This window comes from Podarcis vaucheri (genome assembly GCF_965113315.1).
Source record: "Podarcis vaucheri genome assembly, chromosome: 15".
NCBI classification, from domain to species: domain Eukaryota; kingdom Metazoa; phylum Chordata; class Lepidosauria; order Squamata; family Lacertidae; genus Podarcis; species Podarcis vaucheri.
Window position 1 is genome coordinate 6,680,089 of NC_138753.1, and position 25,589 is coordinate 6,705,677.

Genomic DNA, 25,589 nt, shown 5'->3' on the forward strand with positions numbered 1-25,589 from the left:
TTGTGTCAATTGCAATAGTCAATATATCACCACCCTGTTCATTGTTTTACTATATTATTATATTATGAGAGGTAGCGACTAGCCCAGTCACCTAGTGAGCTTCATGGCTGAGTGGGGATTTTAACCCTGGTTTCCCAGGTCCTAGTCCAACACTCTAACCACTGCACCACACTGAGTTTACCCAACGCTGGAACATTTGCAAAGCTACAGGGAACCAGGCAGAGGGCCTTCTCTGTAGTGGCGCCCGCCCTGTGGAACGCCCTTCCATCAGATATCAAAGAGATAAACAACTACCTGACATTTAGAAGACATCTGAAGGCAGCTCTGTTTAGGGAAGTTTTTAATGTGTGTCATTTTAATGCATTTTTAATCTTTGTTGGAGGCCGCCCAGAGTGGCTGGGGAAACCCAGCCAGATGGGCGGGGTACAAATTATTATATTATTATTAATAATTATTAATTAATATTTATTATTATTATCTGCTACCTTACGGACAGGGTTTTCTTCCGTGCCACAGTGGCGTAGGGGGAAATTGAATCCCACTTGCTTCCATGGGGATGTTTGCAGTGTTTGAAATCCCCCCCACGTACCTTGGCGGTTTAGGTTCTGATCCTAAACAATACCGTACATGCAAGAGAGTAAGGCTACTTAATATAGGGGACTTGAACCATGCAAAGGACTGTACTGTAAAATTGCAGGAGTCTTTAGCTGCAATTTTATTGTATTTTATTACAGTGATGGTCACTGTGTGCCGTTAAAAAAAAAGTAAACATATATTTCCTTTATTGAAGATTAAAAAAAACTACGAACAACTTGTGGAGAACAAATTACAAGGAAGATCAAGCTATTAGGAAACCAGAAGGCAGGGTTGAGAGAGAGAGAGAGAGGCAGTGTGGTCTAGTGGGTAGAGTCTCCAAATCCTTCACCGCACTTCTCCATGAAGTTAATGGGTCAGTTAGGATCTTTCTCCCAGCCTGACCTCCCTCGCAAGCTTGTTGTTTGAGGATGAAGCAAGGATAGGCGCTTGATGGCCACAGCGGAGCATGGGCCGTCTGTTTGGCGGGGGTAGGCCGGCGGTGGCTTTAGATCAGAGCAGCCTTCGCCAACCTGGTGCCCCCCCACCCCCCAAAAAAGGACTACGAGCCAGGCTGGGCGCGGGTGTAAAGAGCTCTGCCCTATCTGCCCGGCTTTGCCGCGCGCTCTCGTTCTCGGCGTCTCCAGCAGAGGCTGCCCTTGGCGAAAGAGGCGCGTAATTACGCTCGTCTGTCCCGCCTCTTGGCGGGGATCGTCGCCGGGGTCTTGCGCCTGGGCTGGCGGAGAGGAAGGAGGCGGCGGTCGAGGAGGAGGCGGAGGCTGGCCGGGGAGCCCCGGCGGACGGGCAGCCGGGGCAGCAGGCGGGCGCGCGGGCCATGGAGCGCTGGAAGGGCCGCGTGGCGCTGGTGACGGGCGCCTCGGTGGGCATCGGCGCGGCGGTGGCGCGGGCGCTGGTGCAGCACGGCATGACGGCGGTGGGCTGCGCCCGGAGCGTGGACAAGATCGAGGTAGCCCGGGAAGGGAGGAGAGGAGGAAAGGGGGAAGGGGAGAGAGAGCAAGAGGAGGAGTGGGGAAGAGGAGAGGAAGGAAAGGGGGATGGAGAGAGAGAGAAAGGAGAGGAGAAAGGGAGGGAGAGAGGAAGGGGAAGAGAAAGAAGGAAGGAAGGAAGGAAGGAAGGAAGGAAGGAAGGGGGGATGGAGAGGGAAAAAGGAAGGAGGAATGGGAAAAGGGAAGAGGAGAAAGGGAGAGAGAGAAGGAAGAACCGGAAAAGAGAGAAAGAACGAAGGACGGAAAAAGGGGAAGGGGAGAAAGAGAAGGAAGGAAAAAAGGGAAAGAGAAATGGGAGGGGAGAGAAAAGGAAAGGATGAAAGGAAGAAGGGAAGAAGAGGAAATGAGAGGAAAGAGAGCAAATAAATGGGGAGAGAAGGAATGGGAAGTAGGAGAGGAAGAAAAGGAAGGAAAAGAGGGGGAGAAAGGGATGGGGAGAAAGAGGAAGAAAAGAGAGCTAGAGGGGGAAAGGGAAGGGAAACTGGGGAGGAAAGGGAAAGGAGGGAGGGGGGAGGCGCCGCAAGAAGGGGAATGGGAGGAAGGAGGAAGGAAACGGGAAGGGGGAAAATAGGGATAGGAGGAGGGAGAGGCTTGGGGGAAATGGAAGTGGAGGGGGGGAATGGAAGTGGAGGGGGGGAAAGAAGGGGAAAGGACACTTTTGGAAAAGGAGAAAAGAAGAAAGAGGATCGGATATAAGGAAAGAGGGGAAGGTGTGTGGGGAGAAATGGGTGCAGTTATCGCGAAGGGAAGGTATTTTAACCAGGCCTTTTAATAAACTGGATGGAATTGTGTTAAGAAGGGGCAGGCTGAGAGAGGGGAGGGGTGTGGAGATTTTTTTGGGGGGGGGTGCGGGGAGTCTTCCTTATTGGTTCTCTCAGAAGGGGAAGAAGACTCTAAAGTATGTAGGGGAAACCTCTGCCTGACCTCTCCCCGCCCCCCTTCCTCTCCATCGCCCTCTTTCTCTTCGCTGCTCCCGCATTCATTCATTCATTCCGCAGACAATGCTCAGAACACATGGCGTGGAGGGCGGGCGAGATTCTGCCTTGCTTGGATCTGTTTACTGAGCGGGGACGGGGGGGGGGGAGAGAGATGCGTGTGTTGAATTGGTGGGTGAGGGGGAGCTGCGTGTAGCAAGGGAGGGGGCCTAGCACGCGCCGTTGGGGTGCAAAAAGCAGAAAGGGGTGGGTGATCGGGGCGCGTATTTTCCATTAACTGAGCAGATGGGGCAGAATGGAAGGCAGAGCCGTCTCTGCTTGCAAGGGGTGCCCCGAAAGCGGCCCTTCTTTCTCCTTTGTTGGGGTGTGTGTTGAATGGGTTATAAAGTGCAACCCCCCCCCACTTTTAGCCTTTTCCAGAAGCAGGTGTTCTCTGTGTGTGGTTTTCTTTAAATTGAAAATTCTATCTCCCAGTGTTAGAAGAGTTTCTCTTCAAATGGATTGTACATATTGAGTCCTACGAGTCACACCTTTTTTCCTCGTTTCTAAGACGAAGACACCTTTTTATATTGCCGGGCTATATAAAGTCCCGTTTCACTTTTTCCAAAGATCATCTCGACACTGGAAGAATTAGTTTCGGTTGAATGACGGCATTGACTTTTCGCAGAAAGCTTATAGTCAATGCCATTTCCTTAAATCTATCTTATCTATCTGCCTGTCTGTCTGTCTGTCTGTCCGGAGAGATAGATGGCACGCTTTTGAGTTATTTCAGGCCCCATCAGCACTTCACGTTTAAAACAGCGTTATCTCACTTTTAAGCAGTCGTGGCTTCCTCTCAAAGAATCCTGGCCACTGTAGTTTGTTAAGGATGCCAGGTCCATGGCAGAGAATCTGCTTTGCACGCAGAAGGTGGCAGGTTAAATTCCTGGCATATCAAATGAGAAAGACCCCGGCTGAAGCCCTAGAGCTGCCAGCCAGTGTAGGTAAGAGATGGGGAATTCCACCTGTCCCAGGTGGCATGGTTAATGGTGGAAATTGTAGTCTAGGAGGATCTTCTGGAGGGCCACAGGTTCCCCAGCCCTGTTCCAGTATTCTTCAAGTTTCCTTGTCGGATTGCAACTGCCTTCCTTCTGGGCTGTTGGCTGGCTGTGGACCATGGGAGTTGTAGTCCAGCAACCTGGGGATCCCAAGGTTCGAAGAGCGCTAGCCTAGATTTTGTGGAAGCAGAAGGACTTATTTTGAGCCAGCTCAAAGTGGAGACTAGTGTGCCTGAACAACTCCCAGCCCCCAGCTTCCCATCCTCAGTGGGGCAGACCCAGAGTGTCTTAAAAAGGCTGGAGGAGTCCCTGTTTAGCTGGCAGTGCTGCAATCTCTTGGAAAAATCAGATAGAATCTCTGAGGGCAAAGTGTGCAAAGGATTCAAAGGTTGCAGGTTTCAAGCAATTGCACTGTTTATTTGCCTTTGGAAGGAGGGAGTAAATATTGGCATTTCCACAGGGCTCTCTCTCTCTCTCTCTCTCTCTCTCTCTCTCTGTGTGTGTGTGTGTGTGTGTAATACTTCGGGACAGAGGCTCTAAAAAGTTAAATTGGGGGACTCACTGCCACAAAGTGTGGTGATGGTCCCCAAAGTAAGGTCGGTTTACAGGTTTTTGTTTTGAAACCAGGAATGGGGGACTCCTGGCCCTCCAGATGTTTATGGACTACAACTCCCATCTTCCCTGACCATTGTGCAGATTGGCTGGGGCTGATGGGGGCTGTAGTCTGACAACAGCTGCAAGGCGTTGGGGAAGGTTGATGTCTAGATTGCTTCTGAACTAGGCAACTGGTTTCTCTGTCTGAGCCTCTGTAGCCTTGCGACTCAACTCAGTCTGCCCCTGTGGGAGTCTGATCCTGACTCCCTGAAATTGTGGGTCTCCTTCCCTGTAGAGGTGTTGACTGACACCTTCATTATACAGATTCCAGCTTTTGACACTTGAGGTGTATATTTTAAGGACCCACCTTGTTTTTGTTGCCGTAAGTTGTTTTTAAGCTGCTTTACTGTCATCACTGGGACGCGGGTGGCGCTGTGGGTTAAACCACAGAGCCTAGGCCTTGCCGATCAGAAGGTCGGCGGTTCGAATCCCTGCGACAGGGTGAGCTCCCGTTGTTCGGTCCCAGCTCCTGCCAACCTAGCAGTTCGAAAGCACATCAAAGTGCAAGTAGATAAATAGGTACTGCTCTGGCGGGAAGGTAAACGGCGTTTCCGTGCGCTGCTCTGGTTCGCCAGAAGCAGCTTAGTCATGCTGGCCACATGACCTGGAAGCTGTACGCCGGCTCCCTCGACCAATCAAGCAAGATGAGTGCCACAACCCCAGAGTTGGTCATGACTGGACCTAATGGTCAGGGATCCCTTTACCCTCTACCTTACTGTCATGACCTGCCCTGATTCATTGAAAATTTCTAAGTAGAGGCTGGATGGCCACCTGTCAGGGATTCCTCAGCTGGGATTTCTGCATTGCAGGGGGTTGGACTGCTCCCTTGGCCAATAAAGCGAGATGAGCGCCACAACCCCAGAGTCTGCCATGACTGGACCGAGGGAGCCGGCGTACAGCTTCCGGGTCATGTGGCCAGCATGACTAAGCCGCTTCTGGCGAACCAGACTAGCACACGGAAACGCCATTTACCTTCCCGCCAGAGCGGTACCTATTTATCTACTTGCACTTTGACATGCTTTCAAACTGCTAGGTTGGCAGGAGCTGGGACCGAGCAATGGGAGCTCACCCCCTCGCGGGGATTCGAACTGCCAACCTTCTGATCGGCAAGTCCTAGGCTCTGTGGTTTAACCCACAGCGCCACCCGCGTCCCTAGATACAGTGGTACCTCGGGTTAAATACGCTTCAGGTTACATACGCTTCAGGTTACAGACTCCGCTAACGCAGAAATGGTGCTTCAGTTTAAGAACTTTGCTTCAGGATGAGAACAGAAATCGTGTGGCGGTGGCGCAGTGGCAGCGGGAGGCCCCATTAGCTAAAGTGGTGCTTCAGGTTAAGAACAGTTTCAGGTTAAGAACAGACCTCCGGAACGAATTAAGTACTTAACCCAAGGTACCACTGTATATTCTTTTGTAGATATGTTATTGCAGAGGAATGTTATATCTTTCATGTGGCGTTGGGCACTCCTGTCTCAGAGGTCAGCATCCAGTGTATATTTAGTTCTCGGCGTGCACGCCCAAGTAGACGTGGGCGTTATCAGCCGGTGCTGTAATCCTGTCTTGCAAGGTAATCAACCCTGGGTTGGGCTGGGCTTTGGGGGATAAGGTATCTTGCAAAGCCAGGCACCAAAGAGAGCGATGCTTATCAGTCACTGTCTCTGCGTGGCGTTGGTGTGTCACCCAGGACTTGAAGGTTGGAAGGTTCAGGACCATCAGAAAAGCAAGTACACCTTCTTCTTCCTTCTTCTTCAGAGATCACTCGTAGCCGAGTAAGATTGTCTTCCATAAACACGGTTCTAACCATGAGTCCGTAAGTGACTGTGGAGGCCAATTCTGGACCCACACGTCCTTCCACAGTGGGGAGATAGGTTTCCGGGCGGGAGTTGATCACAGTGAGGAACCTTGCCAAGTGTGCCTTCCTCTTAGCACCCTTCTCCCTTTTGTCCTTTAGTTCAAGCATCCTCAAAGCCCGTGACACCTTTGGTAAAGGCTGTTTTCCAACTGGAGCGCTCGCAGACCAGTGTTTCCCAGTTGTTGGTGTTTATACTACATTTTTTAAAAAAGTTGCCTTGAGAAAGTCTTTAAACCTCTTTTGTTGACCACCAGCATTACGCTTTCCATTTTTAAGTTCAGAATAGAGTAGTTGCTTTGGAAGACGATAATCAGGCATCCAAACAACGTGAAGAATCATTGCTTTGACACTGGTGATCTTTGCTTCTTCCAGTACACTGGTATTAGTTTGCCTGTCTTCCCAGGTGATGTGTAAAATTTTTCGGAGACACCACTGATGGTATCTCAGCCTGGATATCTCAATTGGTTAGAGCATGGGGCTGAGAATGCCAAGGTTGCAGGTTTGGTCCCTGTATGGGGCAGCTGCATATTCGGGTTGGACTAGATGACCCTTGAGGTCCTTTCCAACACTACACTTCTATGTGTCTATTTGATGTTCAATGAGGATGTTCTTATGTTATGCTGGTTTTGTCCCTTGTAGAATTGCAGTGAAACGAAGCCCTCTCTCTGCATGACTGAGAGAGATCTGGGCGTAGACCGAATGTATAATTGACCTCAGCATCTTCTCCCAAATCTGGTTGCTATGAGGAATAGCTGGCGGCGAGGAAGCCTTGCTTCTCTGCCGGAAGCCTCGTAAATCAACCTGCCTGTGGGTGTCACCCATTTGCGTTCTTTTTCTTTTATTCAAAAGGGGTGTTTGCTTCTCTCTGGAAAACTGTTTTGCCGTCCCAATTGGAATGTCGTCTATGGCTCTGTCCACACCCCCAGCTCGAAAAAAAAACTTTAAAAAGGATGATGCAATGCTGGAAAAGGTGCGGAAAAAGGCAATCAAAATAATCAGTGAGGAGGGGAGGGTTGGAGTACCACCTGAGCTCTGGAGAAAGGGCATAAGAACCTTGGAAGAGTCATACATATGGGTCAGGCCAAAGCAGAGCCCCCCTAACCCAGCATCCTGTTCTCACTGTGGCCAAGCAGATGCCCTGGAGGGAAAACTCAAAGCAGGTCCTGAGTGCGAGAGCAGCTTCTCCCCACTTGCAATCTTTAGCAACTGGGAGACACGCCCCCCAGCCCCCAGGCCACGCCCCTCACTGGCCATAAGTGTGTGGCTGGAAAAGTCCTTGGAATTGTGTCTCAGAATTTTGCCTCTTTCTTCCCTGGATGGAAGATAATAATAATAATAATAATAATAATAATAATAATAATAATTTATACCCCGCCCTCCCCAGCCAAGGCCGGGCTCAGGGCAGCTAACAAGCCATAATAAAAACAAGTTGAATGAATACAACTTAAAAACAAGATTAAAATATTGAAACATTAAAATGCAGCCTCATCACAGGAGGAGAAAGGAAAAAGAAAAAAGAAAGAGGGGGAGGGAATCAAATTGGCTCCAAGCCAAAGGCTAGGCTTTGTCTGTCTGTCTTACAGGCCCTGCAGAAAGAAATCATATCCTGCAGGGCCCTGGTCTCATGAGGCAGAGCGTTCCACCAAGCCGGAGCCAGTGTTGAAAAGGCCCTGGCTCTGGTTGAAGCTAATCTAACTGACTTAGGGCCCAGGACCACTAGGGTGTTGCTATTTATGAATGAATTTATTAATACGGTCACAGACCAATTTATGGATCTTGAGGCTCTCCGTGGGGCATACCAGGAGAGGCGGTCCCGTAGGTACAAGGGTGTGTGTGCAGAAGCTAGCCTGCTTTGCATCCATCTCTCCACCCACTTTTGCGGCTGGCCCCGCCCACCCCAGCATGCGGCCCCTGGAAAGTTGCCTAGACGGAATGCGGCCCTCAGTCTGAAAAAGTTCCCCGTCTCTGATTGTTTCGCAGCAATATTGGTTATGAACGGGTTACTCTGCCTGCGTCGCATTGGCGAGCTTATCCCATCTTCCTAACTTAATGAGTTCTAGGAACCGCTCTCTTTTAAAATTTGAGATTACGTTTTCCTTCTCTTTTTCTTCCATTCCTTTGAGAACCTGGCCAAGGCAGTCTGTGCAGAGATTAGCAAACTCATTTAATAATCTGCAGCTGTTTGGAATCTCGCCTTCAATAAGATTAGATCGGATTAATAATGGGTTTCAATGCCCCCTTCAGGAATTATGTTTTGGATGTCAAGGAAATGCATCATCAGTGAGGCTGAGCATGCTAGTCCTTCTTTTGTTGATGTTCAGATGAACCTCCAGCTCCTGGGCATTGGGAACCTTGCGTTACATATAGGCTTGACTGTGCCTAACCGTTCTGGGTAGAAAACGAGACACAGGAAAGCTCTTTATACCAAGTTAGACCACTGGCCCATCTAGCCAGTGGCGTAGCGTGGGTTGTCAGCACCCGGGGCAAGGCAAATAATTTGTGCCCCCTAACCCATGGATTTGCGCCCCCTAACCCCCAGATGTTGCGCCAGGTGCGGCCGACCCCCCCTGCACCCCCCACGCTACGCCACTGCTCCTATCCTCTCATAGCTGGAGGTGCCGGCGACTCAACCTGGGGGCCTTTTGCAAGGAAAGCAGCGCTCTCCCATGCAGCCACTAACTGCAGTAGACCGGCTCTTTTGAGAAGCAAGGCGGCTGGTCTCTGCAGGGGAAGGAAAGGAAGAGAACGCGGGGTCTTTTTCTTCCAGGCATCCGTCCAAGAAGGAGCGCCTGCCTCTGGTTTAAACCTCGCTCACCAGAAGAGTTGCAGATCCAGCCGGGGCCGCGCGCGCTTTCCTGAGCGGGAAAGCAAATGCGGGGGAAAGTCTCCTGAGCGCGCCCTCCCTGCTCTCAGAATGGCGGGATGATGAGAGGCGCCCTCTAAGGGACAAGAGACCCGGGAAATCCACCTCCCACTGAACTGAGCTGGGGGGGGGGACTTAATTGGAAAGAGGATCGCAGCTTCCTCGAAGGGAGCCTTTGACCTTGAAGCTTGCTGCTGGCAGGGTGGCTTTTTGCGGTCGCCCCAATTTGGGGCGCAAATACCCGGCGGCTTCGCCCCCCAACCCCCGCGAAGATGCGGCTTGGGGGGCGTGCGCGCGTTTCCACCTGACTCTCTCCCTCGCCCCCTCCCCGGAGCGTTGCAGTGAGAAAGGGAGAGTCTTCCGCTCGGCTGCTGCTGTTTCTCTCCACGTGTCCGCCGCCAGAAGCAGCAGCGTCGGCGGCGGGCGGCCGTGCCTGTGCGAGCAAGTCTGGCGGCGGAATGGTGGCGAGGTGCTGCGGCTGCCGCCGGGCCCTGGCGGTGGTGCCTCCCGGCGCGCTCTGCCTGGGCGCGGCGCTCAGCGGGCTCTTCAGCTTCGGCTTCTTGGCCGCGGCCCTGGTGCTACAGCCTGCGCCCGAGGCTCTTCGGAGACTCCGGAGGCGGCGAGTGCGCCCCCTCAGATGTTGCGCCCGGTGCGGCCGGCCCCCCCTGCACCCCCCACGCTACGCCACTGCATCTAGCTCCAGTGTATTGTATAGGAGAGGGGTCTCTCCTAGCCCTGCTTGGAGATGCTGGGGATTGAACCTCCTGGATGCAACGCAGATGCCCTACCATTGAGCTCTTGTCCTTCACCTCTACCTCTCCTTTAAATCAGAACCAGTGAAGGTGGTGAAGGTCCTGTGTGAGTGCCTGGAGGCGGTTGGAGGATGGATGGCGGCTAACAGATTGAGGTTGAATCCTGACAAGACAGAAGTACTGTTTTTGGGGGACAGGGGGCGGGCAGGTGTGGGGGATTCCCTGGTCCTGAATGGGGTAACTGTGCCCCTGAAGGACCAGGTGCGCAGCCTGGGAGTCATTTTGGACTCACAGCTGTCCATGGAGGCACAGGTCAGTTCTGTGTCCAGCGCAGCTGTCTACCAGCTCCACCTGGTATGCAGGCTAAGACCCTACCTGACTGCGGACTGTCTTTCCAGAGTGGTGCATACTGTAGTTATCTCCCGCTTGGACTACTGCAATGCGCTCTACGTGGGGCTACCTTTGAAGGTGACCCGGAAACTGCAATTAATCCAGAATGCGGCAGCTAGACTGGTGACTGGGACTGACTGCCGGGACCACACAACACCGGTCCTGAGAGATCTGCATTGGCTCCCAGTACGTTTCTGAGCACAATTCAAAGTGTTGGTGCTGACCTTTAAAGCCCTAAATGGCCTCGGTCCTGTATACCTGAAGGAGCGTCTCCACTCCCATCGTTCAGCCCGGACACTGAGGTCCAGCGCCGAGGGCCTTCTGGCAGTTCCCTCATTGCGAGAAGTGAGGTTACAGGGAACCAGACAGAGGGCCTTCTCGGTAGTGGCGCCCACCCTGTGGAACACCCTCCCTTCAGATGTGAAGGAAATAAGCAGCTACCCTATCTTTAAAAGACATCTGAAGGCAGCCCTGTTTAGGGAAGTTTTTAATATTTAATGCTGTACTGTTTTAACATTTGATTGGGAGCCGCCCAGAATGGCTGGGGAAACTCAGCCAGATGGGCAGGGTATAAATAATAAATTATTATTATTATTCAACTAAAAATAAGTTAAGATTCTAGTCCTCATGCCAGTCCGGAATCAAATAGGAAAGTAGGGGGCCACTGCTTTAGTTGGCCCATTAGCCCATTTAAGCTCTCTATTTTCTACACAGACTGGCAGCAGCTCTTCATGGTTTACTTGGAGATGGCTGGGATTGAACCCAGAACCTTCTGCATGCAAGGCCTACCCACTGATAATAATAATAATTTTTTTTTTTATATACTTTGCCCATCATAGAATCATAGAGTTGGAAGAGACCACAAGGGCCATCGAGTCCAACCCCCTGCCAAGCAGGAAACACCATCAGAGCACTCCTGACATATGGTTGTCAAGCCTCTGCTTAAAGACCTCCAAAGAAGGAGACGCCACCACACTCCTTGGCAGCAAATTCCACTGTCGAACAGCTCTTACTGTCAGGAAGTTCTTCCTAATGTTTAGGTGGAATCTTCTTTCTTTCAGTTTGGATCCATTGCTCCGTGTCCGCTTCTCTGGAGCAGCAGAAAACAACCTTTCTCCCTCCTCTATATGACATCCTTTTATATATTTGAACATGGCTATCATATCACCCCTTAACCTCCTCTTCTCCAGGCTAAACATGCCCAGCTCCCTTAGCCGTTCCTCATAAGGCATCGTTTCCAGGCCTTTGACCATTTTGGTTTCCCAACCACTCTGGGCAGCTTCAACAAAATACAGAGGGAAAAGAGGGGGGAAATCAAGGACTGCTTTTATATGTCTATGAAAAGTTATATAGTTGTTTAACTCTTTGATATCTGCTGGGAGGGCATTCCACAGGGCGGGTGCCACTACCAAGAAGGCCCTCTGCCTGGTTCCCTGTAACTTTAATTCTCGCAGTGAAGGAACTGCCAGAAGGCCCTTGCTGCTGGACCTCAGTGTCTGGACTGACACATTGGGGTGGAGATGCTCCTTCAGGTATACTGGGCCAAGGCAGTTTAGGGCTTTAAAGGTCAGCACCAACACTTTGAATTGTGCTCGGAACGTACTGGGAGCCAATGTAGATCCTTTAGGACCGGTGCTATATGGTCCCAGCGGCCGCTCCCAGTCACCAGTCTGGCAGCCGTGTTCTGGATTTTGTTGTAATTTCCGAGTCACCTTCAAAGGTAGCCCCATGTTGAGCTCATTGCAGTACAGTGGTACCTCGGGTTAAGTACAGTGGTACCTCAGGTTACATATGCTTCAGGTTACATACGCTTCAGGTTACAGACTCTGCTAACCCAGAAATAGTACCTCAGGTTAAGAACTTTGCTTCAGGATGAGAACAGAAATTGTGCCCTTGTGGCACAGCGGCAGCAGGAGGCCCCATTAGCTAAAGTGGTGCTTCAGGTTAAGAATGGACCTCTGTGCTTCAGGTTAAGTGGTGCTTCAGGTTAAGAACGGACCTCAAATTAAGTACTTAACCCGAAGTACCACTGTACTTAATTTGTTCTGGAGGTCTGTTCTTTACCTGAAACTGTTCTTAACCTGAAGCACCACTTTAGCTAATGGGGCCTCCCATTGCCGCCGGAGCACGATTTCTGTTCTCATCCTGAAGCAAAGTTCTTAACCTGAGGTACTATTTCTGGGTCAGCGGAGTCTGTAACCTGAAGCGTATGTAACCTGAAGCGTATGTAACCCGAGGTACCACTGTAGTCCAAACAAGAGATAACCAAAGCATGCACCACTCTGGCAAAACAGTCTGTAGGCAGGTAGGTAGGTAGGTAGGTAAATCCATACCTTTAAAGCCACAGCCCTTTTGCTGTTTCACCCACCATTAGGTTTCCATGCCACCGAAATGCCGCCACCTGACCTTGCTTTGTGCCATCGATTCCTGACCGTCAAAGTGGCATAGTAAAAACAACAAATTGCTTAGATCTGCTTCTTTATTTTTAGCATGCCAGCAATCAAAAACCAGAGCCCATTTCCCAATCAAAGCAGTTTCTCACTTGCTGCGGAGTTCTCTCTCTCTCTCCCCCCGTGCAAGGTATAACCACCGTGTGAATAATTTTTAGTTCTCCCCTTCCTTAAATGCAATTTGATTGCTACCCTTTGACATCCATCTTCCTTATTCAAATGATGCTCAGAAAAAAAGAGAGAGGAAAGGCTCTGTCAGTTAGAGCTCAAACCTTCGCCTTACCTCGCCTGAGGATTGCGCTCCCCCCGCCTGTTCTGAAGAGCTTTGATGCTCACCGGAAGGGACACCCCGTCTCTGACCTGTCAGCCCGGGAGACGGGGACAAGCTTCAGGAGAGCAAGGAAACGTCATGTGATGTCTGGATTCCACAGCCTCCAGCTTTGAGGCACAGAATCCGGTCAACGTGGGACCTCAGAACCTCAGGGCTGATCCCCTTCCCTTCCCTGACGAAACAACAAAAATAACCCAGTGGTTGTTTTGCTGTTAACTGGGGTCAAGGACTTCTTTGAAATGTGGGAAGGATCTGTGCAATAATGCCCTGAAACTCTTGCTGCCTGGTTTCATTGAATGACCTTGAACTCTTATTATTGCGATGAGAGAGGGACCAAAACAAACGTCCACATTGTCGTCGACATCGGCATCATCTGCACTCCATGCTCTGGTAACTTCCAGATTGGACTACTGCAATGTGATCCACGTGGGGCTGCCCTTGAAGGCGACTTGGAAACTTCAGTTGGTTCAAAACGCAGCGGACAGATTGCTGCCTTCAGATCTCATAGAAGCCCTGTTTGAAAACAGCTGCACTGGTGGCCAGTTTGCTTCTGGGGCCAACACAAGGTGCTCACAGTGTTTTAAGCCCTAAATGACTCAGGCCCCAAATACCTGAAAGACTGCCTCCTTCCCTACAGACCTTCCTGGGAGCTAAGACGGGCAGGGGGTGCCCTCTTTGTTGTTTAACCACCCTCACAAGCTCAGGGGTGGTGACCCAGGACAGGGTCTTCTCTGTGGCAGCCCCTAAATTGTGGAACTCCTCCCTCACAGAGTTGTGCCTTCATTGCACAGCTTCCGGTGAACACTGAAGATGCACCTTTTTATAACAGTGACACTTGAGGTGTATATTTTTAGGATGCCACCTTATTTCTGTAATTTTAAGTTGTGAAGCCTTCCTATAGCTAGTGCTCAGGGTCTGTTCCAAGATGGTGCACTAACCCAGAGGAAGCTTTTATATGGCATCCATGAGGCACTTCCTCCCTTTCCCGTGTCAGCTCCGGGCTGGAACTGAGGAGAGTCAAGGTCAAAAGCAGCCTGTCTGGGAGAAACTTTGATGTCTTCTGATTTGTCACCTGAAGCAGTGATGGCTGCCTGAAAACGTTGTTTTCATCCCAGAATCTCTCTTTCTGTCAACTCCTTTTCTTGTCTTTGCTTGTCTTGCTGCCATGGCCTTAGTCAATCTTTGGCCCTCTGAATGTTCTTAAACCCCCATCAAACCCTGCAGCAGACATAGGTAGTGGTCAGCCATGATGATACCTGTGGTCCAGGGTTTCCCAAGCTTGTTGTTAGCCGCCCTGAGCCCGGCTTCGGCTGGGGAGGGCGGGATATAAATAAAAATTTATTCTTATTCTTATAATTGGGTCTTCAGCTGTTTCTGGACTACAGTTCCTATCATCCCCTGACCACTGGTACTACTAGCTAGGGATGATGGGAGCCACAGTCCAAAAACAGGTTTGGGAAACCTTGCATGGTCCAGCAACATCTGGAGGCCCTTGATCTTCCATGTCAGGGAACTGACATCGGAGCTAGAGGCGGAGGGAAGGCTCTCAGATGATGCTGGAGAAGGGCCCAGCAGGGAGAGAGGAAGCTCCGCAGATGGGGAAGCAAATCAGCGCAACACCAGGGATATAGAGGGGCTGATGGGGGAATCGGCGAGAGGGCTCCAGGACTCTTCACCGGACACCAGCGGGGAGAGCACGGGTCCTCCGCTACCCACGCCCACCCTGCGCAGAAGACTTCCGCGCAGAGAGAGTAGGAGGAGACTGGGTGTCAAACAACTTTTATGTTGGAAAAGGTTTAAGAAACGCCCACTGATGGATTCTGCTAGCGACTGAGGCAGCCACGAAGTGAAGGGCTGCCCAGACTGAAAGGTTTAGCAAGGCAACAAAGCCTGGAGAGGCGGCAACTTACGCACGAGCAACCCACACACATTACATTCCACCCCTGCCTTTATCAGTTCCATTCTGAACTCTTCACCTATGTCTCTTCTAGAAATTGGCAGCAGAGTGTCAGAGTGCCGGCTACCCGGGCACCCTTATCCCATACAAGTGCGACCTCTCCGTTGAAGAAGAGATCCTCTCCATGTTTTCCGCCATCAAGACCCTCCACCAGGGAGTTGATGTCTGTATCAACAACGCCGGCTTGGCCCGGCCAGAGCCCTTGCTCTCTGGCAGGACCGAGGGTTGGAGGACGATGATTGACGTGAGTAGAGACCAATCCAATCTGTGGTTGTTGTTGTTTTTTAAGTGGGTTTGTTGGGTGAGAACCCCTGTTGTCACTTTTCTCTCCCTGGCCTTGATCCGCACCCCCCGTCCTGCGCGTTGAGAGGCAGAAATATAGAGAGTGTAAGCACATTGCTTTTCCAAGGCCCCTGTGTGAGTGTCAATGCCAACAGAACTCATCTTGAGCCTTCCAGAGCCCATCTTGCCAACAGAACTCATCTTGAGCCTTCCAGAGTTGAAAGAGGAAGTGGGGAAAGAGTGCCATTCTTCCAACTTCCTCCATCAGCTCTATGTGCTTTTCAAGGGAGAGAAGGGAGCAGGGTGTGATGGTTGTGAAAACTTTGCAAAGTGAAAACTTTGCATAGATGCTGAGGTGTTATCTTCTGCTATGCAGCAGCTAAAGACCAAGCGCTCATTCAGAATTCACTGTGCAGTTAACTTACAGTACAATATGTAACCCGCCTTGAGTCCCATCCTGGAAAATGGTGGGGTATAAATAAATTAGTAGTAGTAGCAGCAGCAGCAGCAGCAGCAGCAGCAGCAGCAGCAATAATAATAATAATAATAATAATAATAATAATAATAATAATAATAATAATAATACTACAATGGGATACGTGTCTACTGAAAAATCTCTTTATGTTTAATGGAGCTTACGTCTAGGTAAGTGGCTACAGGATTGTAGCCTAGACTTTGGCATTGGGAGAAAGCAGGATCCTTGTGCCTTTAACGGCTCAATGGCAGGCAGAAATTCACCAGGTTAGAAATACCTTTTCTAATAGGGAAATATCGTTATGGGGGAAACTTCCCCTGTTCACATTCAGTCCGATATTTTATTATGCGGGTGACCGCTGATTTATTTTGGTGACCTGCAAAAGACGGCACACATTCATATATGACACAGAGCACATGTGCAAATTCTGCAAATCTTTTGAGAGGGCTTGTAGAGGGCCCAATCCACACATGGTGTACCAGGCCCAGAAGATCCATTGGGCAACCGTGTTTGGGGAGTTAATTTTCATCAGGATCAAGGCATATGCCAAGGGAATGTTAAAAAGCCTTCATGCCTGCATCTCACGGCGCTGATCTTTATCAACCACCCAAGCAATTATTTAAAAGAGTAAGAAGGAGAAAAACACCTTGGTGCACAACTACAACCCTCAATTAACTTACACGTCTAGTTTTGGCTCTAAGGTATTCCAGCAAAACAGCTAAACCTTATCAGTTCCTTGGTTTGCAAATGTTAAAAAAACAAACCACCCCCGTTTTAAAATGATAAAAGTTGGCAATGGGAAGGAATAGCACGGTGCTTCTTTAGCTTCAAGAACACTTACCGAAATGCAAAAGCCTCAACTAATTTCTAGGGCTTCCCCTGTCTTTCAGGTGAACGTGATGGCTGTGAGCATCTGCACGCGGGAGGCCTATCAGTCCATGAAGGAGCGAAGCATCGATGATGGCCATATTATTAACATTAACAGGTGGGCGAAAGCAAAGCAAAGGGATGGCGCAATAGCAATGCCCTTGAGTTAAGTTTTCATGCAAGGCGTCTGAAGACATTTAGGTTAGCCTACCTAGATGCTGGTGTATTTGTAGTTTATTGGTGGCTTCATTTTTTAAATGTCTTAAATAGTTGTTTCAGCTGCTTTTACCAAAAAAAATTATTGTTTTTTTTTTCTTTTTGCCAACTGCTTTGATTTTTGGTTTTTTTTTTTTCTTTTTACAGTTAAGCAGTACAGTGGTACCTTGGTTTACAAACAGTGCGCGTGTCCCGGTTTGCAAACTTTTTTTGGATTACAACCCACTTTTTGGATTACGAACAAATTTTTTTGGGAGGCCCTATTGGCGAAAGCGCGCCTTGGGTTACAACCTGTTTTGGTTTACAAACGGACCTCTGGAAGGGATTATGGTTGTAAACCAAGGTACCACTGTATATAAATTGTAGGGGGGAAAGATAAATAAATGTGTGAATTACAGTCACTAAGCTAAATGCTGTCAGGTTCAGGGCTTGTTTGCCAAACAGAGAGGCCCAATGGGTCCTGCATGCCAGAGATCCTGCACACCAGTTTACAAAGTCATAACTTTCTGTAGAGTTTGGCTCTGTTGTTCTGCATCGAGGAATTTTATTTTATTCCCCCCTTTTTGGGTTCCCTTCCAGCATGAATGGCCACAGCGTGGTCCCTCAGTCCGTCGTGCATTTTTACAGCGCTACAAAATACGCCGTCACGGCGCTGACCGAAGGGCTGAGGCAGGAGCTCAGGGAAGCGAAGACACACATACGAGCCACGGTGAGTTTAGCTTATGCCCGCTCTGGGTTCGCCAACCTTTACTTGGCGCATCAGAGTCGGTGCCGTGGGCGTCAGTGGCGCAAATGACATGAGACAAACTGGCTGCCGTGGGCGAGGACATAGCGCAAAATGGCAGCTGGGCTGGAGGGTGCAATACAAAATGGCCACCACATCTGAAAGAGCAGGGGAAAGGCCACAAAACAGTGCAAGCACACTCCTTTCTCCCCAGAATCAGTGGCCCCATGAATGGTGAGGGGAAGACGCCCTCCAGTGGTGTGAATGGCCTCTCTCTTTGCCTGAGATCTTGGGAGAGCTGCTGTCCATCAGAGTAGGCAACACTGCACTAAATGGACCCAATAGTCTGACCTGTGACCCTCCAGATCTTCTTTTGTCTCTGACCATTGGTCACGCTGACTGGGGCTGATGAGAATGGGCCTACATCTGAAAGCCACAGGCTCCCCATCTCTCTGCTCAACGTCACATCAGAGCTCAACAAAGTCAGGATGAATCCTTGCTGGACATTTCATGACTCAGGAATGCAAAAAAAGATGCTTTACACTGAGCCAGACCGTTGGTCAGGCATAGGCAAACTCAGCCCTCCAGCTGTTTTGGGACTACAACTCCCATCATCTCTAGCAAACAGGACCAGTGGTCAGTGATGATCTGGGTTGCAGTCCCAAAACATCTGGAGGGTTGAGTTTGCCTATGCCTGCCATTGGTCCATCTAGCTCAGTAATGACCATGCCAGTGGACGGGAAATCTTTCGCCCCTTCAGAGCTTGTTGGACTACAACTCCCATCATCCCTGACCAGCGGCCATGTTGGCAGGAGCTAATGCGAGAGAGGCCTACATGTCCCTCATCCTTGGACTACAGGGACTGGTAGTGGCTCTCTGGGGTTTCAGGCGAGTCTCTCTGTGTCCAGCCTGGAGATGCTGGGAATGGAACCTGGGACCTCTACCACTCAGCTCTAAAAATAAAATAAGATGCTAGTCCTCATGCTGAATTAAACAGGAAAGCAGGAAGATGCTTTATCCCAAGGAAGACCACTGGTCCATCTTGCTCAGTATTGTCTACACTGACTGGCAGCAGCTCTCCAGGACTTCCGGCAGAGGACATTCCCTACCTGAAGATGTTTGTGGTAGAACCTGAGACCTTCTGCATGGAAATAATAATAATAATAATAATAATAATAATAATAATAATTTATTATTATTCCCTAGCCACTCTGGGCGGCTTCCAACAAAGATTAAGAATACATTAAAATGCCACACATTAAAAACTTCCCTGAACACACACTATGCCAGTGTTTCCCAACCAGTGTTCCGCGGCACACTAGTGTGCCGCGAGACGTTGCCTGGTGTGCCGTGGGAGGGAGGCGGGCGAGTCGGGCGGCGAGAGGCGGGGCGGCGGCGGCGAGCAGAGGCCGCCCAGCGCGGGGCTCTCGCCATCTGCCTGCCTGGCTGCCTGCGTGGCGCTGACGTCACGGGGCTGTAACGTGCCCCACATAGGCACACGCGGGGCGGCGACCGAGCGAGCTCCCACATCCCATCGCCGCTCGCTTCGGCCGGCCTACTGGGCTGTTGCAGGCGGAAGGCCTGCGCATGCGCGAGGTTTTCGCGCCTTCGGGATTCCCTTCACGCCTTCCTCCTCCCGGGTCCTTGAGAGTGCGGGAAGCGGCAGCGCGAGACCGGCGTTGAGCCTGGCAGGTATTGCGCTTGCCAAGGCAGTCATTTGGGAAATGAAAACTTGCAAAGCAAGCAACCAGTTCAATCTGAAGTACGTGTATGCTTAATATCCTGTATCTGAAACCTGTTCTGCCCCCTCCCCCACACTTGGTGCCATTTTCATCTACACATGCAGTAGAGTAAGTTGACCCAGAATAGTACCAATTCAGATGGCAGATGGGAGAATGACAGTGCTGAATGCTTTCCCATGTAGAACAGTCCCTGCAAATAAAAACCTAGCATATTTGGAAGAGGGATGCTAGCCTAACCATTACCTTCTATGCTGTTACTATTTTTTATTTTTATTTTTACATAAGTAAAAAGTGACCTTTCCCCATCTGGCATGGTGGTGTGCCTCGAGATTTTTTTCATGAAACAAGTGTGCCTTTGCCCAAAAAAGGTTGGGAAACACTGCACTATGCCTCTGAGCTCTTCCCCCAAAAATGGAGCAAGTTTCTAGTCCTTATGGTTCTGAATTGAGGGCCTGTTTAAAGAATATCCCCGGAAACTGCCTTCTACATCGGTCCACCTAGCTCAGTGTTGCCGACACTGACTGACAGGGGCTCAGACCGGCAATTTCTCTCCCACCCCTACCTGCAGATGCTGTAGATGGAATCTGGAACCTTTTGCATGCAAAGCAGATGCTGTACCACTGAGCCGTTCCTCCTTGACCTACGGCAGATTACAGAGCCCCAGCATCTGTCGCCTTGCTGTTCGGCAGCCAGACCTAATCTGCAGTTATTTTTCTCATCAGTGCATCCGATCTGTTCCTTTGGATTGTGTATGGGGAAGCTCTATCCATTAGACCTCGAGTGATCATTAAGGGCTGTCTTCTTGGAAACGCTGCTACAAAACCGGCCAATCATTTCCCTCCATATCTTTTGCTCTGTAATGAAAAGAGGAGTTAGCAAATCCCGTTAGGGCGCTGTGTTTTTGTTTGTTTGTTCCTTCCCTTTCTCTTTCCTTAGTGTATTTCTCCGGGACTGGTAGAAACTGGATTTGCTTTTAAACTCCACGATAATGACCCAGAGAGAGCAGCAGCGACGTACGAGAGCATTAGGGTAGGTGGCTGAGCGCATGGATGCGACAGGCGGGGGAAGCAGATGAATTGCACATGTTCAAATCATTTTGGTCTACGTGAAGAGCCTGTTCCTTTCTGTGCACTGAGATGCTTCTTAGCATTTCTGGTGGGGGTGGGAGAAGTGAATTATTCATTTACTCACACTCCACCTTTCGTGCAAGGAGCGCAAGGTAGTTCTCCTGCTCCTCCCTGTTTGTTATTTTATTTTATTTTATTTCCTCACAGCAACCCTGCAAAGTAGTTTAGGCTGAGAGCGAGCAACTGGCCCAAGTTCACCCAGTGAGAGCTAGTCTGGCACACTAACCACTACACTACACCACACTACCTCAATCTTTTATCTATTGTCGTTACCAAAAAAAAAAAAAAAAAAGACCTGTCAGCTGGATCAGGCCAAAGGCCTGTCTTGATTCCTGCATTGCATGGGGTTGGACTAGATAACCCTTGGTGTCCCCTCCAACTCCACAATTATAAGATTCTATGATTATAGCCCAGCAGCCAAGCTATTTACTTGCCTCTTTATTTACTGCGGGACGCGGGTGGTGCTGTGGGTTAAACCACAGAGCCTAGGACTTGCTGATCAGAAGGTCGGCGGTTCGAATCCCTGCGACGGAGTGAGCTCCCGTTGCTCAGTCCCTGCTCCTGCCCACCTAGCAGTTCGAAAGCACGTCAAGTGCAAGTAGATAAATAGGTACTGCTCCGGCGGGAAGGTAAACGGCGTTTCCATGCACTGCTCTGGTTCGCCAGAAGTGGCTTAGTCGTGCTGGCCACATGACCTGGAAGCTGTATACCGGCTCCCTCGGCCAATAAAGCGAGATGAGCGCCACAACCCCAGAGTCGGTCATGACTGGACCTAATGGTCAGGGGTCCCTTTACCCTTTACCTTATTTACTGCATTTATATCTCACCTTTTTCTCCAAAGAGCTCAAGGTGGCATACACGGTTCTTCCCTTCCTCATTTAATCCCCACCACAACCCTGGGAGGTGGGTTAGGCTGAGAGGCAGTGCCCAGTCCATGGTTACCCAATGAGCTTCACGGCTAAGAGTCCAAATCTAGGACTCTTAACCATTACGCCACCCTGGCTCAATCTATGATCTGTTGCTGTTGTTACATAAAAGAACCTGGCTGCTGGGTCGACCCAAAGTCCCATCTGGACCAGCGACCTGCTTTCCCAGAGGCCGGCCGCATGCCCCAAAGTGAAACCTGCAAGCTGGGCCTGAGTTCAAGAGCAACTCTTCCCCACCTGCAATTCCCGGCAAATGGTATCAGAAGCCTCCTGGCTCCTCCAGGGGAAGAGGTAGAACATCGCTCTCATGGCTTGGTAGCTGTGGGTGGCCTTCTCCTCCATGGTTTTGTCCCTTTGCAACCACAAGGTGAAGTGACGACCAGTTGCATGACTTTAAATATGAAATGTACAAATTCATGAAGGATAAAGGCTCTTGGGGGCTACTTATGATGCCAGCAAACAGGCCACCCTCTAAGAAGCAGGAGACGTTGTGGGGTAGCAGTCTTTCAAAAGCGAGGGCCCCAAACCGTGAAGTGTATGAGCTTAGCAAGAAATCTTTGAGGGTGCACGCACTCCGAGGCCTGCTGCAACCAAACTCATTCTCATTTCTTCGTTTTCCTCTCTCCTTCCAGTGTCTAAAAGCAGAAGATATGGCCAACGCCGTCATATATGTGCTCAGTGCTCCACCTCACGTGCAGGTCAGTCGAAAAAACAGAGCGACCCCTTCAGTTCAAGGAGAAGAAGAAAGGAAGGCTCCTTTCCCGTCGGCTAGGCCTCTGCATCTGTTGGTTGTGCTGGAAAGGACAGAGATGCAGGGGTCATCTTTCCCTTCAGCTCGATGCGTTCCTCAGGCTGGCGGCTGGATCCATGACGACCAGTCCTTGTCTCCTTTGCCCAGGGGATGGGGAAGAACCATAGAATTGTAGAGTTGCAAGGGAGGGTGATCTAGTCCAGCCCCCTGCAATGCAGGGATCCTGCCCGCAGCTTGCCAGAGGATTCTGTGTGTGGACCTCAGGCTTGTGCAGGGAAACTTTGGCCCTCCACGTGTTGCTGAGCTACAGCAAGAATGGGATCAAGGGAGCTGTGGTTCAGCCGCCTCCGGAGGGCCAAAGGTTCCCTACATCTGGTCTAAGGTAGGCAGTGCTCAAAACTGTGTCAAAACACACACACACACACACACACACACACACACACACACTGATTGTGGCAACTGAGATTTCTTTCCTGTGTCAGAAGCAGGGAATCTGTGGCTCTCTAGATGCCACTGGGATCCAGTTTCCATGAACATGGATTGATTGAGTGAAAAAAATTGTATGCCGCTTAACTGTCAACGCATGCCAAAGTGGTTTACAAAACATCCATGAAATATACCAATTCACGTCAACATTAAAAACATCAGCTGGAGCTGATGGAGATTGGAGACAAAAATGTTTGAAAGGCTGCAGCTTCTCGACCCCTGATCTGAATAAAAAAGAGAGGGGTTGTGGTATTCAGAGTCCTCTTGCCTGGTTCATGGTCCCACAAGGGGTTATTTTTGGGTCCATCCATCCTCCAACAGAATCCATTTTCCTGGGACTGTGAGACACTTCAAAAAGAGCATGGTGTTGTGGTGCTGTTTCTGGAAGGTGTCTAGAGAGAATGCAGCATAACCCCCAGGTAGATGTACCAGTGGACACACGCACTCAGAGCCTCCTTAAAATTCCTAAAGCGTTTTGTTCTGTTTCGGTTCCACAACACTTTGGCTGACATGTGCCGTTGTCTCTTCTAGATTGGTGACATTCAGATGCGGCCTACCGAGCAGGTATCATAGCGAACGGAAGAGGATTCGCTGCTGGTGTGGCACAGCAGGGGGTACGGAGTGCCACTGATCCGCTCAGGGTTATCCTTCTGTGACGTTTTAAGTGCTGCAATAGGAAGAATTGATCCTCCCTCTCCCCCATTACTCTCCCATTTTGAGCTGACGTCAGCTGAGCGGAAACTCAAAATGGAAAGGCGCTGTTGATTGCAGAAGTCTTCTCTCCTGTGCTCCAGTTCATGCGGAAGTAACAGAGAAGCCGATCCCAGAATCCAACCTCAACTGACTTCAGGGGTGTGGGAGCTTAGGATGTCCAAGACGGCCTAGCTGGCTTTTGATGAATGACTTACCAGCTTCCCTCCATTGCTGAATTGCTGCCAACTTCCCCGTAAATGCCACGTGGAGCATTCTTTCCTCCTTGCTCTTTGCTACCACCCCAAACTCTCAAAACAAGCCTTGGTTTCTGCGTCTCTCTCCAATCCGTCTCTGATGAGCACTGCAACAACAATTCCCCCTTTGGAACTGCAGGTGCTGAGGATTCGCCTTAATATCCATTTCGCTAGAAAGATGCTTGAGCCAGGAGTTGCCATTTTCTGCCGCAGAACGACTCTCTTTCCCACCGCCATTTTAGCTGTTGCGACTTCCTTTCCAAAACAGAATCCCGGGAAGTGTAGTTTGGAGAAAGGGGGTAACGGTGCTGTTAGCGACCTCTTAACAATTCCCCAATCACAAAACTACGCTTCCCAGGGTTCCTAGGGAAGATGGGGGGCGGCTATTAAACCAAATTGTCTGTGGTGAGGCTAAACCTTCAAGGCCCGCCTTTGCCAACCTTGTGCCCTTCAGCTGCTTTGGACTACAACTCCCATCAGCCCCAGCTGTCGTTCAAAGGAGCAGGAAAGGCACCCGGTTTGTGAAGGCTGCTCTGGCCAGTCATGGGTGCCCGCACCACATTTTATGAACAGCAAAGTAATACAACAATTTGTTAATGATGTATTCGGTTCATGTAAAATGTTGGGTTGACCCACAGAGCCTAGGGCTTGCCGCTCAGAAGGTCGGCGGTTTGAATCCCCGCAACGGGGTGAGCTCCCGTTGCTCGGTCCCTGCTCCTGCCAACCTAGCAGTTCAAAAGCATGTCAACGTGGAAGTAGATAAATAGGTACCGCTCCAGCGGGAAGGTAAGCTGCATTTCCTTGCACTGCTCTGGTTTCGCCAGAAGCGGCTTAGTCATGCTGGCCACATGACCCAGAAGCTGTACGCCGGCTCCCTTGGCCAATAAAGCAAGATGAGTGCCGCAACCCCAGAGTCGTCCGCGACTGGACCTAACGGTCAGGGGTCCCTTTACCTAAAATGTTGGTGTGTGTGTGTGTGGAGCAAATACATTTTTATAGAGAGAAGTGTGTATGTTTGTGTGTAGTGCAAGGGTACCTCATTGCAACTACCCACCTTTTTAAAACACAACAACCTTGCCTGATTGTGCACTCTAGGAGAGGAATAGTGTACAATGAGACAGAGGAGACTTCCAGCTGCCTGATTCAGCCAATCTCAAAGAACAGTGATGGAGATGGGCAGCTGGTAGCTGCCTGATGGGGCCACCAACTTAGATGACTTAGGCAATATTTGCAGAAGATGAACCTACACTCATGGAGCCTCCAGGTGTAGCGGTAGTCTACCTCTTAATTTCAGTTGCTGTGGGGCAAAAAGCAGGAGAAGGAGGTTGCCTTCAGGCTCTGCTTGGAGTATCTGGCTGACCAGTGTTGGAAACAGGATGTTGGGCAGGACAGGCTTTTGATCCGATTTAGCAGGACTCGTCTTACATTTTGCCAACCTCTATCTGATGCTTTAATCCCAAAGGCACACATAGGGAATAAACCCTGCTGAGCACAATAGGACTTCCTTTGGAGTAAAAACACTGTTAAGGCTCCAGATTCTGTTTGATTCCACAGAACCACTTCTCCTCCTTGAATTACCAACCTTATTTAGAACCATAGAATTGTAGAGTTAGAAGGGACCACAAGGATCATTTCACCCCACCCTTTCTCCAAAACACTCCAGTGTGTTCTGCAGAGGTACTGTTTATTAGGTGGGCTGCCTCACTCTACCAGTTGCCTTGGTGCAAATTTTCTGAACAGGGGTTTTCCTAAGCCAGACTCTCGGCTATATTTCTGCCGCTTGTTCGAATCTCCCTTAGGGTGGGCTCATTTGGGATCAGCTGGATGGAACAGCTGGGATTCTAGCACTGCAATGGCAAAAATAAAGAATAAAGGAAGAATTCTGCGTGTGTGTTTTAAAAATCCCTCGAGTGATGACAGTGATGCAGAAAAGGCTCTAACCTATCAGTATGTTCTTTAACTGTGAATTGTAAAATAAAAACAAAGGGGGAAACTGTGTTTCTGATCTGTACTTCTTTTAAAGAAAAATAGGAATTTAATGATAAACATGAAGGATGGATGGGGAATCATCGCAAGCCCGCCCTTCCGAACCAGGGAGGCAGAAAGCCCCAGGTTCAATCTCTGGCATCTCGCAAGTAGGGATGGGGAAAGACCCCTATCTGAAGCCCTAGCAAGTTGCTGCTGCTGCTGCCGGTCAGTGTAGGCAACGCTGACACCCCCCCCCCCCCAGCTTGCTTCTGCACAAG

General features: G+C 50.0%; 1 protein-coding gene across 1 annotated transcript; it reads left to right on the forward strand.

The window, feature by feature from the left end:
- The first annotated feature begins 1,190 nt into the window (after positions 1 to 1,190).
- On the forward strand, positions 1,191 to 25,336 carry DHRS11 (dehydrogenase/reductase 11). The gene is made up of 7 exons (XM_082200845.1): positions 1,191 to 1,540; positions 14,835 to 15,044; positions 16,448 to 16,542; positions 17,220 to 17,349; positions 20,043 to 20,135; positions 21,792 to 21,857; positions 22,928 to 25,336. Exons 1-7 carry the CDS (start codon positions 1,409 to 1,411, stop codon positions 22,967 to 22,969), a joined length of 768 nt encoding a protein of 255 aa, XP_082056971.1. The 5' UTR covers positions 1,191 to 1,408; the 3' UTR covers positions 22,970 to 25,336.
- The last annotated feature ends 253 nt before the right edge of the window (positions 25,337 to 25,589 follow it).

Coding starts and splice junctions, on each gene's coding strand:
- DHRS11 (XM_082200845.1), top strand. CDS start 1,409: ATGGAGCGCTGGAAGGGCCGCGTGGCGCTGGTGACGGGCGCCTCGGTG. Junction 16,543..17,219: donor CATATTATTAACATTAACAG/GTGGGCGAAAGC, acceptor GTTCCCTTCCAG/CATGAATGGCCACAGCGTGG. Junction 21,858..22,927: donor GTGCTCCACCTCACGTGCAG/GTCAGTCGAAAA, acceptor TGTCTCTTCTAG/ATTGGTGACATTCAGATGCG.